Here is a 19,966-nt window from a genome sequence, read left to right as displayed (position 1 = left end):
AAGAACCTATCTACAGACATCCGTTCAGGAGCAGTGAGAAAGCCCAAGATTGGGGACCCTGCCTAAAGGGTTTTGTGACGCAACAGCGACCTCAGTAGCGATCTCGCTATGTGTGACACGTAGCAGCGACCAGGCCCCTGCTGTGAGATCGCTGGTCGTGTCGGAATGGCCTGGACCTTTTTTTGATCGTTGAGGTCCCGCTGGGTAGCACACATCGCTGTGTTTGACACCTTACCAACGACCTCGTTGACGACTCAGACACTGAATCGTCATAATAGCTCCCATGTGACATCGTTGTACAGGTCGCTACAGATCGCTGGTGAGATGTCAAACAGTGAGATCGCAGCTGCGATCGTTGGAAGATCTCACTGTTTGACATCTCACCAGCTACCACATAGCGACGCAGCAACGATCCCTGACAGGTCGTATCGTTGTCGGGATCGCTTTAGCGTCGCTAAGTGAGACGGGGCCTTTAGTAAGGAGATAATAATCCCTACTCGCTGAGTCTCATTCCCAGACGATCCACGTCTAAGGGAAAACAATAACTTACAGCTTTCCCTGAACAAGCGAAATTTATCTTTATCACCAGAAAAGGTGTCAGGAAGCTGAACCAAGGGTTCGGCAGAATTCAAAACAACATCTACAGGCTCACCAGGTTGACTAACGGCATTGAGGGTGGTTCCCTGCATGGTCTGAACAGTCTGCGTCAGTTCTTTTTGTAAGAGGGTATGAGACGTGACAAGTGCACAATGTTCCACCAAAAAATCCCGCACCATCTGTGTCAAACTGGACACTTGATCCGCCAGGTTGCAAAGCGGATCCATGACCAGAGAAAAAAAAAATGGCAAAATCCCCTTTAAATGTATTTTGGTCTGCTATAATGTAATGTGCTGCTGCAGTGTGGTATCGTGCAACCTCCACCAGGGGGAGCTGGTTCAGGAAAAGAGGTTGTACACACAGCACAGCAATACTGAACAACAACACAGGTGTCACAGGTAATGCAAGAGAAGTCAGACAAGCCAAAGGTCATACACATAGAGGTAAACGCAGTACACAGGGGAAATCAGAAGAATGGTCGGGGACAAACAAGAAGTCAGAGCCTACCGGGAACGTGGTAACAAAAGGTGAGACGTAAGACGAAGTCGGGATACAAGCCAAGGGTCAGAACAAGTCATAAACGGGTACAGGCAGTCAGAGGCAAAAAGGAACATTAGTACTAGTGACCAGGTCAGGTGCTCAAGCCGTGCAGCATGAACTATAGCAGACACAGGGCCACAGGCTGCAGAGGACTTAAATAGCTCTGCCAGCTTTAAAGTGAGGCAGAGGGAATTAACTCCCACATGACCAGTCCAGAGACAAGACAGCTGAACATAAACACAGAACTGGATCATGACAAGAAGGACATAAACCGCCGTTCAAACTGAGAGATACTGTAGCTAGATAGAATATAGAATAGGATACTGAAATTGTTGCACCATTATAACCGTTATTGCTACTATTGTGTGATTTGTTGTCCTGTACCTGAACTACTGACTTTAATTTCTGTGGCAACTTTAGTTGGTTACTTCCACCTCATCCTTATCTGCGAGTTGCATCCCAGTAAGGCTGGTTTCACACTTGCGTTTTGATCTGCAGCGTTTTAGCGCTAAAAAACGCATGCGTTTTATTTTCTATACTTAATATTAAAAAACGCATGCGTTTTTTAGCGTGCGTTTTGACGCGTTTTCGGCAACGCATGCGTTTTTTGACGCGTGCGTTCATTTGCAGAAATGCAACCTGTAGTAATTTCTAGCGGCGTTTTTTTGCCGCAAAAAAACGCATGCGTTTATTCGCGGCAAAAAATGCATTGCTATGTAAACGCATGCGTTTTTAAGCACATGCGTTTGCTTGCGTTAAAAACGCATGCGTTTTTATAGAAAAACAAGAAAAAACAAGAAAACCCTAACCCTAAACACAAGAAAAAACAAGAAAACCCTAACCCTAAACACAAGAAAAAACAAGAAAACCCTAACCCTAACCCTAGGGTTACTAGGGATCCTAACCCTAACCCTAGGGATCCTAACCCTAACCCTAGGGATCCTAACCCTTAAGGTTAGGTTTACGATCCTAACCCTTAGGGTTAGGGTTAGGGTTAGGATCCCTAGGGTTAGGGTTAGGATCCCTAAGGTTAGGGTTAGGGTTAGGATCCCTAGGGTTAGGGTTAGGGTTAGGGTTAGGGGTAGGGTTAGGGTCCCTAGGGTTACTAGGGATCCTAACCCTAACCCTAGCTATTTCTGTTTTTAGTGGGTTTTCTAGTTGATTTTGATGATTGGCAGCTGTCACACACTTCTCAGCATGCGTTTAAAAAACGCAAACGCAGGAAAAAACGCATGTAAACGCCGCAAAACGCCGCGTTTTTTTTTTCTGCATGCAAAAACGCATGCGTCTAAAAAACACGGCGTTTTGCCGCGTTTACATGCGTTTTTTCACCACATGCGTTTTTTTTTTTAAACGCTGCAGATCAAAACGCAAGTGTGAAACCAGCCTAGCCTGTTCACATTGTTATGCTATGTGGGAGCATGGCCTTGGGGTAAGGCTAGACGTGACATTTGCAGCTGTAAACAGTAAATGGCCAAGTGAACATGTGGATTACAAATTGCCTAATAAACAATTATTTGATTTCGCAGCAGAACAGATGTTTCTCCCTTCTGCACCATGCTGCCACTCGCCATTTTATGATGTCGCAGAGTATAAGCGGACGTAGGAATTGGTTCTGGTCAGAATAGCACGGACTGGCAGTACAGCCCATGTAATAGTAATTCTGATAACTTCTCAATTTCCGTCTGTTCTGGGCACCTCCTTCGCACAGACCTTCCGTGTGCTCGGTGCCGGGCATTAATGTAAAATAAATGAATGAAGCTCCTGAGGACAACGCCCGGCTGCAATGAAAAACACTGATTTTCCAAGTAATATGGCAGTGAGGTCTTATCTCATCCTCCATGTCCTGTCCATTGTGTAACGTCAGCAAATCTATTACTTCAGCGGAGCAACAATTTCCTGCCCTGATATCGGAGAATGACCTGTATCCATGCAATGGCTCGCTGGGAGGGTCGCATTTAATTTCCATAGACCCCGACATCCTGTGTTACCGGTGGAAACAAATCAGTGGGAACGTGCCACCAGTGGCGGACGGGATGGCCGGGTGGATTCTACTTTATATGTTTTTCTTTTTTTAGGAAACTTATCTAAACTTGATGGACGTTGTCGAAACATGCACTTAGTCTTTGGCTGAGATGAAACGGTTTTCGCAACGTACTAATCATACAATTACCTCAACTGATGGAAAACCGTGCGACATATGCTCCGCGGGGGGATGTAAAGACTTTATTTATCAGGAAGTTGTAGGAAAACACAAGGGTCAAAGGAGTTTTCCCACTGATAGACTTCTATGACATATTGATAGACTAGGCTAAAGTTAACCACAAGGTCGTGCCGGGGGTCACTTGAAAACTGAGCTAGAGCGCACAATTTCAAGCAGCAGCTGCAAAGGAGATGTATAATTTGACTTGCAGGGTTTTAAGAAAATGCAATGGTCATATTGGATTGAAGACTGAAATTAACAAAATTAGACATTTTTGCTAATCTGAAATTTTGCCTTGTTGGTGAATATCCTTTATGACCTGGTAAGCTGCCCATGCTCTTTGGCCGACGTCCATTCTCCGGACTCCCCCATACCTATATATACTTATTTTGGTGGAGTGCTAATGTGTTTCCATAGGGAGCAGAAGGAAATTCGTGGCCAGATAGTGCGAATAGAAAAGTAAAAAGCTTGTGGGTTCTGTAGTCACAGGCCTGAAAACTTTCACATACGGAGAACATACTTTTCTATTAGTGGAGAAAGTCCCGGAGAGGCTGGTAGACTGCTCCTGCCACTGCTGCTGCTGCCTGGTGATTCTGCCTGAAAAGCCCAGAAAATCCAATTAATTAGTCACATTATTCCTAAAATACTCTGTGCTGCACCTTTCACTGGGTTACATTCTGTCTGGTACCATCTGCAAAATCCATGCACTTCTTTCAAGATCCTGCTCCTTCCAGTGTGTTACTCTTATTCTGAGACACTCTCCCACCCCATCATGATCAATACGCTATTATCCTGAAATACTTTGTGCTGCTGTGAACATGATCATCATTTTAGCAACCTTGTATGCATCCAGTGTGAGTAGGGACGAGAAGTAGAGAAGAAATCCACTTACCAGAGAAGACAATGTGGGGACGGGGGACGAGCTTGGAGAGTGTCCTGGGATGTTCAGCAGATTAAATTTAGGAACCACAGCGACGCTCACTCTGCGACGAGGCATGTTCTGGAATAAAGCATCAGCGGTGATGTCCCCTGTAAGTGCTGCATCATCTGAACAGCTAGCAAATGTGGAATAAACATCAGGGTGCATGATTTTTGGATACTGTACCCACCTTCCCAATGGTCAGTGACATGGACCGTGAGGAGCGAGGGACGCCGTCATCTGAAATACACAAGTAGAGACAGTGACGTCATTCTGTGCAGTCTCTGTATAGCCACACAGTAATACTGTAAAATAGATGCGATGTTTTAGGACTCAGGACTAATTCCCAGCCTTTATGCACGCATGGTCAGATCATGGTGCTAGAAGCAACCATTAATGGAAGGAAATATTAGAGAAGCAGTCAGGCATAAGGAGGCACCGTGGTGGGCAGAGTTTTGGCCACTTGTGATCTCTCCCCTTATTTTCAGATATAATGCTTAAAAAGTTATGAATATCCAACAAAACACTGGCTCACTCTCAGATCACTATTATTTTATGGGGTCGTACACAGGTCCCAGTCCGATTTTTTTCCTCTGTCCGAGGAAACAATGGCAGCATATATGATTTACTTCCGATATTGGGATTGCACTCGTTATACATCTTCGCAAAGTCCAAAAACACTGTATCTACAGTGACCCCTCTGTCCCGGTGTCTACTCACTTCTTCACAAAAACTAATCAGATCAGTCAATTTCTGTCCTCAGTATAACCAATGACTTATACTATTATCTACCACATACTCTTGTGTATATTCCCTTCTAAGCCCATCTAGTATTTTGCCCACAATGGATGATAAACTTACTACTCTATAATTATCCAGGAAAGATCCAGAGCCATTTTTGAAGCTTTGCGCCATCAGCTTTGCGCCAGTCATTCGCCACAGTACCAGTATCTAGATTATGTACAGCGGCAACTAAGCTTAGTTCCCTAAGAACCCTTGGATGTAGCCCATCTGGTCCCAGGGTCTTGTTCACAATCATTTTATGTAACTTTAGTTTGGACCATAACAACCAACTGAACATATTAGATGACACGTTAGGAGCATTGGGATCGGGATCGGTTGCATCCGCCACTCTGTTCTTCAGTATATAGAGAGCTGAAGATTTCATTTAGTAATCATCCATTCTCTTGACTAATTGACCAATTCCTCTATTTTTTGAAGGACCCATGGGTCAGGAACTTGCTGAAGGCCTCCATGCCTACCAGAATGGTACTCCTATGAAGGCCAGCTTGTGGCTGGTGTGATTTATTTATTTTTTTGCTATATACTGCAATATCATGGTGTTGCATTACATAGTACAAGTGATCGGAAAAATTGCAGGTTCAAGTTCTCTAGGGCAGCTAACTAATAAAGTAAAAAGTGGGAAATAAATATTCTTAAAAATAAAGAAATTCAACTTCCCCCATGTTCCCCCGACCGTTGACTACATCAAAATTTATGACACTAATTATTGTCAAAAATATTACTTCAGTCACTGATGGGAGAAACATTTCTGGCGAGGAGCTCAAAGGTGCACACCACTGAGAAGTGCGTCCTTTGCTCACATCGCTGAACAGTGATGGTTGTGCAGCGCCCCAGAGTCCTGGTCGTTGCAGTACTGTGGCTCCGCCGCTAAGGGGGGCTATGGTACGTCTGATGGCACTGAAGGAGTTCATCTGACCAGGTATCACATACACCAATACATTTCACAGTCTGGCCTCCAGGGGGAGCTAAGGGTACTATTCATTAGGCCACTCCTCACAGTCTGGTAAAACTGGGGGTTAGGCAGGAAGTTAGGGAGAACGCTGACTGGGTTGGAACCAGGCAACACCTTGTGGCAGAGGGTGTTGTAGGGGAAGATTCGGTAGGGTCCCTGTCAGGGGTGGGATCCTGACAGAGGCCTGGCAATCAGAGAGAAAGCTACGGGACCGCGCCTGCACTTCATAGCGGCGGTGCCCTAAGAAAGGACAAGAAGCGAGATTTATTGTGCTGAGTGAGAAACGAGATCAACGCAACAGGGAGAAATACCAGTAGGAGTCGTGCTGTTAGACCGAGGCAACATCCTACTGAGGCGTAAATAACCGGTGGCCGGAACGCCGAGGAAGTACAGAGCTCTAGGCATTACTTCAAACCAACGGCAGGACAGAGAGCTATAGGCTGGCTGTCTCACCTACATCACCTACGCAGACATAGGGGGCAACCTTTGGAGAGGGGCGACTCTAGGGTCCCGGAAGAGCTCCGAGCCTTCCCGTCATACGGGTGCGTCCTACCATAAGATCTGGGGGACGAGATTCAGAAGAACATCAGAATCGAGTTGTTGTGAGGGAACACGAGGAACAGACACAACAGTTGTGGGGACTATCCCGTAAGCACAGCAGGGGAGGACCACAACACACAAGCGCTAGAAGGAAGGCACAGATTTCCACCTGCAACGGAGGTGCCATCGGACCGGCCGGACTTGCGCAGCCCGGTTAACCGCATTCCGGACTGAGGACCCAGAAGCCTTCAGTAAAGAGGTAAAGAGACTGCAACCTTGTGTCCTTGTTATTAACTGCGACCGGCACTACACCGCACCACTACCCCCATCCACACCTATTATTTGGGCGCCCCTCAGCAGGGTCACGGACCGGGTCTAGCCACCGTGACAACCCCAGAACAGAGACTCAGAGGCCCGGTACCGGGTACCCCTCGGCCCTGCGGCAGTGGGGGCGCTGCAAACTTGGCGTCACGAACAGGATCTACTTAAGCCTGAGGAATCGGGTCATGTGTGCCTTGGAACTGTGATTTATTATACTTGGACTGTGATTTATTGCAAAGACTGTGCTGTGCCACTTGCCGCCAAAATCCGCCGCCATTACAGCGCTGAGGAGAGCGCAGGAGAAGAAGAGGGGCGTGGAGTGGGCGTAGACAAGCTGGAGAGCGCGAACGACCATGGCCGCCCAGTCTAAATATTTCTGTGTCCTGAGGACGTGTCCGTCAGCAGCCGAGGTCCGCCTCCTCATTCTCTTTGGAGGATGGAGACCATGGAGACGGGGCCGCCCACGAAAGAGACCGCGGGAAGAGGACACCAGAGAAGAAGCGAAAATGGCGACGCCGGAAGCACCGCGTGCGAATGACCTAACTCAGCACGAGGTTGCACAACCCGACACAGCCCCGGACGCGCCATCGTTGCTGGAACTGACCGTTGCGGAGCTACCGATAGGCCAACCCCCATGGCCGATGTCCGGGGAGTGTGTGGCTGCAGCCGAGGCCCGGCAGGTAGCCTACCGCCTGGAAGCCGATGCCCGTGTAATCGCTCGGCTGGGCCAACCCACGGAGGTCCGCCTGTCTCCGGTGTCCCCCGCTTCTTTTATTCCGGCCGCGGCAGAGTGTGAGCTGCAGGCACAGGGCCTGAGGATCCTGCCGGAGGCGGAGCACCTGCAACGCCTGATGACAGCGTGGCGGAACAGGCCCCAACCGGCAGCCCAGTTCGATCTGAGGAGCGTTGAGGAGGTTCCACCGTCACACTGGGGTGTAGTAATATCCTTTAACTCCCGCAAAGGAAGGGGAGTTATACAGGAGATCGGGGAGCCACTGCAGATCCGTGTGGATCAGGAAGAAGTGGAGCCCTGCGGGGGAAGGTACAATTCCGATCTGGAGCCTGGTGATGCAGTGACCTACACCCGGTGGAGGAGGGAAGCTGGCGAAGCTGGCTGGATAGCTCGAGGCGTCCAGCGGTGCGTCGCCCTCCAGGCTGCTGCCGGAACGCCGGAGGACGAGCCTTCTGCAGCGAAGGTGCCGGAGCCCATCCCCGCGGAACCTCAGGAGGTCCGGGTCCACCGCGTGCCTCTGGGTCGCGCTCGTCCACAAGCAAGGAGGGCATCCCGGCGAGGGATCCTGTCGCTGCTGGAGCCAGGGCCGGCCCTTGCTACACCAAGGCGACCCGTTGGCCGGGTGAGGCCTGGAAGAAGACCAACCACCAGCACAGACATTGCATCGGCCGGGGACAGAAGACCACCCCCTGCACAGCCACCATCAGAGTAAGCAAAGATACTTTAATGAATGTACATAGTTCATTGTTTTTCTCTGCTATTTTGCTGCTAAAACCAGTCTAGGGTTACTCTTAAAGGGATCCCTTTGTTGACCCGGGATCCCTATTGTTTTTTGTTTGTTTTCTACGTTTGCACAAGTTATCAAGAACTGCTGAATAATGAACAATGCATGATACAAACTCCTTGTATATAGTTTGCACCTTCTTAAAGGTGCTCTCTACTGGTTTTATATAAAAGACGGACTCTTTGCGAAGATACGGTTCTTGGAACTTACACTGGAGTCCTTGCTGCATACGGACTTGCAGCTTGAGAAGTTGCACTACCTCATAGAGACTTGGTCCCCTCTTAAAGGGGATGTTCACATCTTGCACTTATGTACAGTGTTGCCTTAAGATGGTTAGATGGCAATAATGTCTTGAAAGAAAAAGTAATGATGCTAATATGAAGAAGTTATATGTAGCCAACTAGTTGATTGTAAGAAATGTTTGATAATGTGTTAGAGAATGAGGACAGAAAGTGAACCCGTACGGGGTTAGTTAGTGAGTCCTCCTAGGAGCCATACAGAGATGGCTCAGTGGTCTTAAACTGAAAGAAAAATGATATGTTCTATACTGTGTATAGTAGTGGAAGGACAGTAGGCCCGGGCGGAAAGGGGCGGTCCTGTAACAGAAAGGAGAGGCAGTAGGTCTGGAGCAGTTAGGACAGGCGGTCCTGCAGACTTAAAGTAGGAGAATGTAAAAATGTTCAGTAACCTTATAATGTGATTATAAGAAGGTCTTTAGTGGATTCAGCAGGTACGTCCTTAAAGGCAAAGTTGGATTAGTGTTCAAAATTTTGCACTTAGTAGAATACCCGGTTGGGTAAGAAAAGTTATTTATAGTAAAGTTATTTAAAAGTATTTAACCATGTTTGTAACGTTCAAGTGTCCTCACCTCCCATAAAGGGAAGCTCTGTTAAAAAGTTGACTTGTACTTGCATTTTCAAAATTGTATGTCTTTTTGCTGACATGTATTGTTGTTTTCTTCCCAGTCCAGGAGTACTGGATTTAACCGGGGGGGAGTGCAGCGCCCCAGAGTCCTGGTCATTGCAGTACTGTGGCTCCGCCGCTAAGGGGGGCTATGGTACGTCTGATGGCACTGAAGGAGTTCATCTGACCAGGTATCACATACACCAATACATTTCACAGTCTGGCCTCCAGGGGGAGCTAAGGGTACTATTCATTAGGCCACTCCTCACAGTCTGGTAAAACTGGGAGTTAGGCAGGAAGTTAGGGAGAACGCTGACTGGGTTGGAACCAGGCAACACCTTGTGGCAGAGGGTGTTGTAGGGGAAGATTCGGTAGGGTCCCTGTCAGGGGTGGGATCCTGACAGAGGCCTGGCAATCAGAGAGAAAGCTACGGGACCGCGCCTGCACTTCATAGCGGCGGTGCCCTAAGAAAGGACAAGAAGCGAGATTTATTGTACTGAGTGAGAAACGAGATCAACGCAACAGGGAGAAATACCAGTAGGAGTCGTGCTGTTAGACCGAGGCAACATCCTACTGAGGCGTAAATAACCGGTGGCCGGAACACTGAGGAAGTACAGAGCTCTAGGCATTACTTCAAACCAACGGCAGGACAGAGAGCTATAGGCTGGCTGTCTCACCTACATCACCTACGCAGACATAGGGGGCAACCTTTGGAGAGGGGCGACTGTAGGGTCCCGGAAGAGCTCCGAGCCTTCCCGTCATACGGGTGCGTCCTACCATAAGATCTGGGGGACGAGATTCAGAAGAACATCAGAATCGAGTTGTTGTGAGGGAACACGAGGAACAGACACAACAGTTGTGGGGACTATCCCGTAAGCACAGCAGGGGAGGACCACAACACACAAGCGCTAGAAGGAAGGCACAGATTTCCACCTGCAACGGGAACTCTGGAGGTGCCATCGGACCGGCCGGACTTGCGCAGCCCGGTTAACCGCATTCCGGACTGAGGACCCAGAAGCCTTCAGTAAAGAGGTAAAGAGACTGCAACCTTGTGTCCTTGTTATTAACTGCGACCGGCACTACACCGCACCACTACCCCCATCCACACCTATTATTTGGGCGCCCCTCAGCAGGGTCACGGACCGGGTCTAGCCACCGTGACAACCCCAGAACAGAGACTCAGAGGCCCGGTACCGGGTACCCCTCGGCCCTGCGGCAGTGGGGGCGCTGCAGTTGCAGCCACATGTGCACAAAGACCAGGAGCAGCCCCGGAACTTGGTTGCCTCCAAGAGTAAGAACATAATCAAAGAGGTCAATTTTTGGATTTAGCATATGGACGTAAACGGGAGAGGATCTGACAAGTAGCATAGCATGGACGGCGCAGTGTGGGGGCCCTGCCATCTGCATAGCGGTGTCACATTTACCAGAAGCGCTGTAGTTGCGGCTGGAGTTCTGGTTGGCGAGTTTCTTAAATTCCATGAGCTCAGCATGATCCTTCTCATAGGTCCTCTTCAAGTTCTCCACATACTGCATCATCACCTCCGTGGCCCGAGACATGCGCTTCTCCTGGACAACAAAGTGCACAATTGCTGAGAAGATACATTTGTGGAGCACAAAAAGATGACCAGAATTATTTGATCGATCACAGCTCAAAATACAGCACCAAAAATCAGTTAATAGCCTACAATGAAAACACAGATGTGCATCCTACAAACCTGCCGCACAGCGCCAACCATCTCCGCCCGGCTGGACAGTCTGGTGATAAGACGGTGGAGGACACAGATGTCCTCTAATAACTTCTGGTAAGCTTCACGGTGCTCACTGTTCTGCCACAACGATGCAGAAGACTGAAAGAAGAAAAGGGACAGGTGCAATGGGACAGAGACAGAACACATACTCTAGAGCTTCACTCACTATTCTGCTGGTACAGTCACTGTGTACATACATTACATTACTTATCTTGTAGCGATGCTGAATTACATCCTGTATTATACTCCAGAGCTGCACTCACTATTATGCTGGTGCAGATATCACTGTGTATCCTGGGTATCAATGGGACAGGTGATGTACAATTCAGCTGTCCTGCCGCTTTCACTATAGAGTTCAGCATGGCCACGGTCTTCCGGCTACTGGAATCTGGACTAGCCAGGGAGGTAGCCACTTCTCAGCTCTGCTCCACTGGTGTTGTTCTCCTTCGCTTTTTCCCTCCTGCACTCTTTCTACAATCTGTTCTTTCTTTCTGTTTCCTTCTTTCTCCAGGAGCTGTAGTACCTTGGACTACACGGCCCCTTCAGACTTTCTGGCACTCTCAGCCCGTCTGCTCTCTTCAGGTCCCTGACCGCCTGCACTGTCTGCTGTCTGGGACGAACTAACTCCTTTCCCTCCAAAACCAGAATATATCAAGGGGAGTTCACCCTGAATTCGGGTTTAGAGCTCCCCCTTTTGGTCTGGAGTGTGAACGTGTTGTATGTAGTGATTACCTGGTGAAAGATATCTTTCATCGCTTCCAAGCGTGACATCACCCTCCCCAAGGGGAAAGCGATGCCACTGTGATGACCAGGACCCTGGGGCGTCACATTATTCCCAAGAGCTACACTCACTATTCTGCTGGTGCAGTTACTGTGTACATACATTACATTACTGATCCTGAGTTACATCCTGTATTATACTCCAAAGCTGCACTCACTATTCTGCTGGTGCAGTCACTATGTACATACATTACATTACTGATCCTGTACTGATTCTGAGTTACATCCTGTATTATTCTTCAGAGCTGCACTCACTATTTTGCTGGTGAAGTCACTGTGTACATACATCACTGATCCTGTACTGATCCTGAGTTCCATACTGTATTATACTCCAGAGCTGCACTCACTATTATGCTGGTGCAGTCACTGTGTACATATATTACCTATACAGAGGCATGTAAAAGTTTGAGCTCCCCTGAACAATTAAGAGAGTTAAAAATGAAATGATCTCTAAAAAGCCTAAAGTTAAAGATGACACATTTCCTTGTATTTTAGGCAAAAAAAAAATACACATATATATTCATCTTTTACATATGAAATAGCTAGTACCTAGAAGCGCTCCCTTTTGCAAGTATCACAGCTTGTAAAAGCTTTTTGTAGCAAGGCAAGAGTCTTTCAATTCTTGTTTGAGGAATTTTCAGCCATTCTTCCTTGGACAAGTCTTCCAGTTCTGTGAGATTCCTGGGTCATCTTGCATCCTCTGCTATTTTGAGGTCTAGCCACAGATTTTCAATGATGTTCAGGTCAGGGGACTGTGAGGTCCATTGTAAAGCCTTCAGCTTGCACCTTTTGAGGTCGCCTATTGTGGATTTTGACATATGTTTAAGATCATTATCCATTTTTTGTAGAAGCCACCCTCTTCCTCTTTTCCACTTCAGCTTTTTCACAGATGGTGTTATCTTTACATCAAGAATTTGTTGAAATTTCATTGAATTCATTCTTCCCTCTACCAGTGAAATATTGTCTGTGCCATTGGCTGCAACACAACCCCAAAGTATAATTGATCCACTCCCATGCTTAATGGTTGGCGAGATGTTCTTCTCCTGAAATTCTGCACACTTTTTTCTCCACACATACCTTTGATCATTGTGGCCAAAGAGTTCTATTTTAACCTAATCGGTCCACAGGAATTGTTTCCAAAATGCATCAGACTTGTTTAGATGTTGTTTGGCATACTTCTGATGCTGAATTTTATGGTGAGGATGCAGTAGAGGTTTTCTTCTGATGACTTTTTCCTGAAGGCCATATTTGTGCAGGTGTCTCTGAGTGGAACAATGTACGACTCCAAAGTCTGCTAAATCTTTCTGAAGGTCTTTTGTAGTCAAGTGAGGGTTCTGATTTGCCTCTCTAGCAATCCTACGAGCAGCTCTCACTGAAATGTTACTTGGTCTTCTAGACCTTATCTTGACCTCCACTGTTCCTGGTAACTGCCATTTCTTCATTACATTTCAAACTGAGGAAAGGACAACTTGAAAACGCTTTGCTATCTTTTTATAGCATTCTCCTGCTTTGTGGGCCTCCACCATTTTCATTTTCAGAGTGCTAGGCAGCTGCTTAGAACAACCCATGGCTGCAGTTTTGGCACAAGGTTAGAGGAGGCTGGGTTTTTATAAAGCTGGGAATTTGCATCACCTGGCCTTTTCTAAGAAAGACAGTGAACAAGACATAACCCTAACAGGCTTATTAAAGGGAACCTGTCACCTGAATTTGGCGGGACAGGTTTGCGGTCATATGGGCGGGGTTTTCGGGTGTTTGATTCACCCTTTCCTTACCCGCTGGCTGCATGCTGGTCGCAATATTGGAGTGAAGTTCATACTGTGTCCTCCGTAGTACACGCCTGCTCAAGGCAATCTTGCCTTGCGCACGCGCAGTATGCTTTGCCCAACTGCGGGCAAAGCCAAAAAGCATTAGTGCGCATGCGCCGGCGCACTATGTCCCGGAAGTATTTCGCTGTGTTCCGGCATGCTGGCGCGTGCGCACTAATGCTTTTCGGCTTTGCCCGCTGTTGGGCAAAGCATACTGTGCGTGCGCAAGGCAAGATTGCTGTCAAGACTCTGAACATTTTTTACCTTTTGTGCATTACTGCCCTTTTCCAAGATGGCGTCTTTGGTCTCATGTGCACTGTGTCTTCCTGCTATAAAACTCCACCCCAGCCTTCAGTCTGTGCTAGAGTATTCTGCCTTGCATCCAGCTCCTGACCTCTGATTACTCCCTGGGTATACACCCGTTCCTGTGAACCTGTGTGGTGATCCTGCTACTCAGCTCTGAGTTCCTGCTGCATACACAAGTTTCCAGTAATCCTCCTTCATCTGCTGTTCGTGTTTACTTCCATCTGCATTTGCTGCACATGTAAGCTGTTTCTGCTTTGCAAGAACCTGAGACTATTAACCAGGCCTCCCTGGTTGAGCTAAGATATTATTTGAACTGCCTTATTAGCATATCTATCTGTGCCTGGACAAAGACAAGGATTTATTCGTGTCAAGTATCCTCAAGAATAACTGTGCTTCATAGACTTTCTGCTTGATTGCATTTTCCTCTGAAGTTTCCTATAGACTGCTAAGCTGCGTTTATTATTTGCACCAAGTGTTGTGGACTTGAGTTTCTCTCTGCACCTGTTTGAATCACCGTGTGATAATATAGACTTTACCACTTATAAAACTGTGTCCTGTAGTTGTCTTGTTCCACGCAAAGAGTCTCCTGAGTTATCCCCTATAACTATTACAGGATACTCTAGCCTAAAAAAAAAGGAGACTGCTGGAACAAAGACTGCAGAAAGCAAATTAGAGCAGGTGTTTTTCATAATTAGATCACTGCAAAAAGATGTGGAAGGTCTGCAAACGAAGTTTGGAAGCTTTGAACCCAATCAACAAGTGTTTGGACAAACTATGCAGGACTTGAGCAACCACATGGCAGCCCAGGAAAACAAACTTGCTGGCATAGAGTCCCAGTATCGACGGGCTTTTCAGGATATAAGCACGCAAATAGCTGCACAAGTGACTTTACCCTCTGGGCAACCGCCACCAGTTGGCCCACCTAAGTTGCCCCCATTCAGATTTAATGGTGATCGCGACAAATTTCGTGGCTTTGTGAATCAATGTATGCTATATTTTGATGTGCATGCTGACCGTTTTCCTACTGATAGATCCAAAGTATTGTGTGTAATAATGCTACTGACCTCACGAGCGCTCGCCTGGGCGAATCCGATGATTGAGTCTCGTGACCCACGGTTAAATAACTTGGATGATTTCTTGGCCGCTATGGCATTAATGTTTGATGACCCTAATCGCCGTGCAACCGCTGAATCTGCTTTGTTGTCTTTACGCCAGGCTAAACGTTCTGTTATTGAGTATGCCACTGAATTCAGGAGATTGGCGGTAGATACCAATTGGGACAGTTATGCACAACTGCCTATTTTTAAAAGGGGTCTGTCTAGTATCGTAAAAGATGAATTAGCCCGCTCTGAGTCACCACAAGAGCTAGAGACATTTATACAGCATTGTGTGCGTATAGACATTCACCTTACTGAGCGTAGGAAGGAGAAATTTGCTGCATATAACCGTGTTTCTAACTTTTCTCTTCCTTCCAAAGAGCCTGCAGGTAAAACCTCTCGGGAGGTGGAGGAGGTGCCCATGCATATTGATTCCGTTCAGAGGCACGAGATCAATGAGTGCCAGGAGCATCGCCTTCGTGAAAGTCTGTTTCTACTGCGGCCAGTCTGACCTCTTCTTGATCAATTGTTCTAAGTGTCCTAGACGGCCTAACAAGGTGCTAGCAGCAATAGGGGAGTATGACAACTGTGATGATGAATCTGATATCTCTGAATGTAGCCTGCCTTTAAACGCTGTATTCCATTCACTTTCTATGACTTCACCCCCCAAGGAGCTGAAGGAAAAGAACTCTCACTGTTCTCTCCCTATTAAGATCCTGTGTCCAGGACAGTGGATTTCCAGTTCAGCTATGATTGACTCTGGTGCAGGTGGCAATTTCATGGATATCGCATTTGCCAAGGAACATGGTATTAAAATTCAGCAAAGAGCCTCTCCAATTACCATGGAAACAGTGGATGGGTCACCTTTAATCTCTGGGCCTGTGGATCAGAAGACCGTACCCCTTGAAATTTTGTTGGAGCCTAATCATCAGGAGCAACTTTCTTTCTTGCTAATTTCTTCTCCTCATTTTTCTGTGATTTTAGGCATTCCTTGGTTGCATTCTCAGAACCCAATTATCAACTGGGAGACCAAGGAGATTATATTCCCAACAAGGAGCAACTCAGCGTTAACAGAAGCTGTCCCTGAGTCCACGGCTACGGAACCACATGTACAGGTATTTTCTTTACCTCCAGCTTATAAAGAGTTCTCTGACATCTGTGACAAGAAGAATGCAGATCAGCTTCCTCCACACAGGCATTATGACTGTCCCATTGAGCTGCTTCCCGGGGCAGCCATTCCTTTTGGTAACGTATACCCTTTGGCGGCACCTGAGCTTCAAGCCTTAAAAGAGTATATTGATGAAAATCTGGCCAAAGGCTTCATACGTCCTTCTTCCTCACCAGCAGGGGCACCTATCTTTTTTGAAGAAGAAGGATGGGACCCTGAGACCCTGTGTTGACTATCGAGAACTCAATAAGGTAACCGTACGAAACCGTTACCCTTTGCCTCTGATTCCCAAATTACTGGAAAGAGTCCGCCATGCTAAGGTGTTCTCTAAACTGGATCTTCGTGGGGCTTATAATTTGGTGCGTATTCGTCCAGGGGATGAGTGGAAGACAGCATTCAGATGCCGGTATAGACACTTTGAATCTCTTGTGATGCCCTTCGGGCTTTGTAACGCCCCTGCAACATTTCAACACCTTGCTAATGACGTTTTCAGAGATTTGTTGGACCAGTTTGTAGTGATCTATTTGGACGATATACTAATCTTTTCTGACTCTCTACAGGAACATGAAGAACATGTCAAAACTGTTTTAAGACGTCTGAAAGAGAACCATCTGTATATTAAGCCTGAGAAATGCGAGTTCCATCTTTCTGAGATACAGTTCTTAGGTTATATCATCTCTCCCCAGGGGCTGAACATGGAATCTGGTAAGATCCAGGCTATCCTTGACTGGCCAGTACCCAAGAATGTTAAGGAGGTCCAACGTTTTATTGGTTTTGTAAATTTCTACAGACGCTTCATTCGAAAATTTTCTGATATTGTCCGTCCCATTACTTCCTTGACAAAGAAGGAAAAGACCTTTAATTGGTCATCACAGGCTCAAGAAGCTTTTGACCGGCTTAAGATCTGTTTCACATCAGCACCGCTGTTGATACACCCAGATCCAACACTTCCTTTCATTGTGGAGGTGGACGCTTCTGATAATGCTTTGGGGACTATTCTCTCCCAAAGAACTGGAGAGAAGGGTCTGCTACATCCTTGTGCTTTCTTTTCCCGTAGACTAACCTCAGCAGAGAAGAATTACGACGTGGGAGACAAGGAATTGCTGGCTATTATTGCGGCTTTCAAAGAATGGAGGCATCATCTGCAAGGAGCTGCACAACAGATTATAGTGCTAACTGACCATCGCAATCTAGAGTTCCTTAGATCCGCTAGATGTCTTTCTCCTCGTCAGGCTCGTTGGAACTTATTTTTAAATCAATTTAACTTTGTTATCTCGTACCGTCCAGGTTCTCGTAATGGGAAGTATCATGATCTCCATGGCCAGAGAACTAGCATAAGCCTTAATAGGAACAAGCTCTTGGAAGATGTAACTATACTGACCATGAACTAAACCTACCGCATCATCTAGAAGTAGCCAGGTAGCATGTCCTACTTTTTATCCCTATATGCCCAGCGCCGGCCGGAGAACTAAATAATGCTAGCAGAGGAAAATATAAGACCTGACTCACCTCTAGAGAAATGCCCAAAAAGGAGACAGAGGCCCCCCACATATATTGGCGGTGATATGAGATGAAACAACAAACGCAGCAGGAAAATAGTTTTAGCAAATTTGAGGTCCGCTTTCTAGATAGCAGAAGACAGAAAGCATACTTTCATGGTCAGTAGAAAACCCTAACAAAACACATCCAGAAATTACTTTAGGACTCTGGCATTAACTCATAATACCAGAGTGGCAATTCCTGATCAACAAGAGCTTTCCAGACACAGTAACGAAACTGCAGCTGTGAACTGGAACCAAAATACAAAAACAAAACATGGACGAATGTCCAACTTATCTAGTAGATGTCTGGGAGCAGGAACAAGCACAGAGAGGCTTCTGATAACATTGTTGACCGGCAAGCATCTAAGAAAGAAGCCAGGTTATATAGCGACACCCAGATCTAATCAGAACAGGTGAACAGGGAAGATGATGTCACAAGTTCAATTCCACCAGTAGCCACCGGGGGAGCCCAGAATCCAAATTCACAACAGTACCCCCCCCTCAAGGAGGGGGCACCGAACCCTCACCAGAACCACCAGGGCGATCAGGATGGGCCCTATGAAAGGCACGAACCAGATCAGAGGCATGAACATCAGATGCAGTGACCCAAGAATTATCCTCCTGGCCGTATCCCTTCCACTTGACCAGATACTGGAGTCTCCGTCTGGAAACACGGGAGTCTAGGATTTTTTCCACAACGTACTCCAACTCACCCTCAACCAACACCGGAGCAGGAGGCTCAACGGAAGGCACAACCGGTGCCTCATACCTGCGCAATAACGACCGATGAAAAACGTTATGAATAGAAAAGGATGCAGGGAGGTCCAAACGGAAGGAAACAGGGTTAAGAATCTCCAATATTTTATACGGACCGATGAACCGAGGCTTAAACTTAGGAGATGAGACCCTCATAGGGACAAAACGAGAAGACAACCACACCAAATCTCCAACACAAAGCCGAGGACCAACACGACGGTGACGGTTGGCAAAAAGCTGAGTCTTCTCCTGGGACAACTTTAAATTGTCCATCACCTGCCCCCAGATATGATGCAATCTCTCCACCACCGCATCCACTCCAGGACAATCCGAGGATTCCATCTGACCGGAGGAAAATCGAGGGTGGAACCCCGAATTACAGAAAAACGGGGACACCAAAGTGGCAGAGCTGGCCCGATTATTGAGGGCGAACTCCGCCAATGGCAAAAAAGCAACCCAATCATCCTGGTCAGCAGACACAAAACACCTCAGATATGTCTCCAGGGTCTGATTAGTCCGCTCGGTCTGGCCATTAGTCTGAGGGTGAAAAGCAGACGAAAAAGACAAATCTATGCCCATCCTAGCACAGAATGCCCGCCAAAATCTAGACACAAATTGGGTTCCTCTGTCAGAAACGATATTCTCAGGAATACCATGCAAACGAACAACATTTTGAAAAAACAGGGGCACCAACTCGGAAGAAGAAGGCAATTTGGGCAGGGGAACCAAATGGACCATCTTAGAAAAACGGTCACACACCACCCAGATGACAGACATCTTCTGAGAAACAGGCAGATCTGAAATAAAATCCATCGAGATGTGTGTCCAAGGCCTCTTAGGAATAGGCAAGGGCAACAATAATCCACTAGCCCGAGAACAACAAGGCTTGGCCCGAGCACAAACGTCACAAGACTGCACAAAGCCTCGCACATCTCGTGACAGGGAAGGCCACCAGAAGGATCTTGCCACCAAATCCCTGGTACCAAAAATTCCAGGATGACCTGCCAATGCAGAAGAATGTACCTCAGAGATGACTCTACTAGTCCAATCATCAGGAACAAACAACCTATCAGGCGGACAACGATCCGGTCTATCCGCCTGAAACTCCTGCAAGGCCCGCCGCAGGTCTGGAGAAACGGCTGACAAGATAACTCCCTCCTTAAGAATACCTGTGGGGTCAGAGTTGCCGGGTGAATCAGGCTCAAAACTCCTAGAAAGGGCATCCGCCTTAACATTCTTAGAACCCGGTAGGTACGATACCACAAAATTAAACCGAGAGAAAAATAATGACCAGCGCGCCTGTCTAGGATTCAGGCGCCTGGCGGTCTCAAGATAGATCAAATTTTTGTGGTCAGTCAATACCACCACCTGATGTCTGGCCCCCTCGAGCCAATGGCGCCACTCCTCAAACGCCCACTTCATGGCCAAAAGCTCCCGATTCCCAACATCATAATTCCGCTCAGCGGGCG

The 19,966-nt window shown here is 47.1% G+C and overlaps 1 protein-coding gene across 1 annotated transcript in view; it reads right to left on the bottom strand.

The window, feature by feature from the left end:
* The window catches only part of IRAG1 (inositol 1,4,5-triphosphate receptor associated 1), a 248,099-nt gene that overhangs the window by 7,638 nt on the left and 220,495 nt on the right, over positions 1–19,966 (bottom strand). The window contains exons 13-17 of the mRNA XM_077287276.1: positions 11,012–11,143; positions 10,721–10,862; positions 4,450–4,499; positions 4,233–4,340; positions 3,861–3,937 (exon numbers count right to left, since the gene is read on the bottom strand). Coding sequence (XP_077143391.1) covers positions 3,861–3,937; positions 4,233–4,340; positions 4,450–4,499; positions 10,721–10,862; positions 11,012–11,143 — 509 coding nt within the window. The remainder of the gene's footprint in view (positions 1–3,860; positions 3,938–4,232; positions 4,341–4,449; positions 4,500–10,720; positions 10,863–11,011; positions 11,144–19,966) is intronic.

The sequence above is a fragment of the Ranitomeya variabilis genome, chromosome 2 (genome assembly GCF_051348905.1).
Source record: "Ranitomeya variabilis isolate aRanVar5 chromosome 2, aRanVar5.hap1, whole genome shotgun sequence".
NCBI classification, from domain to species: domain Eukaryota; kingdom Metazoa; phylum Chordata; class Amphibia; order Anura; family Dendrobatidae; genus Ranitomeya; species Ranitomeya variabilis.
This window is presented reverse-complemented; position numbering and strand designations above follow the sequence as displayed.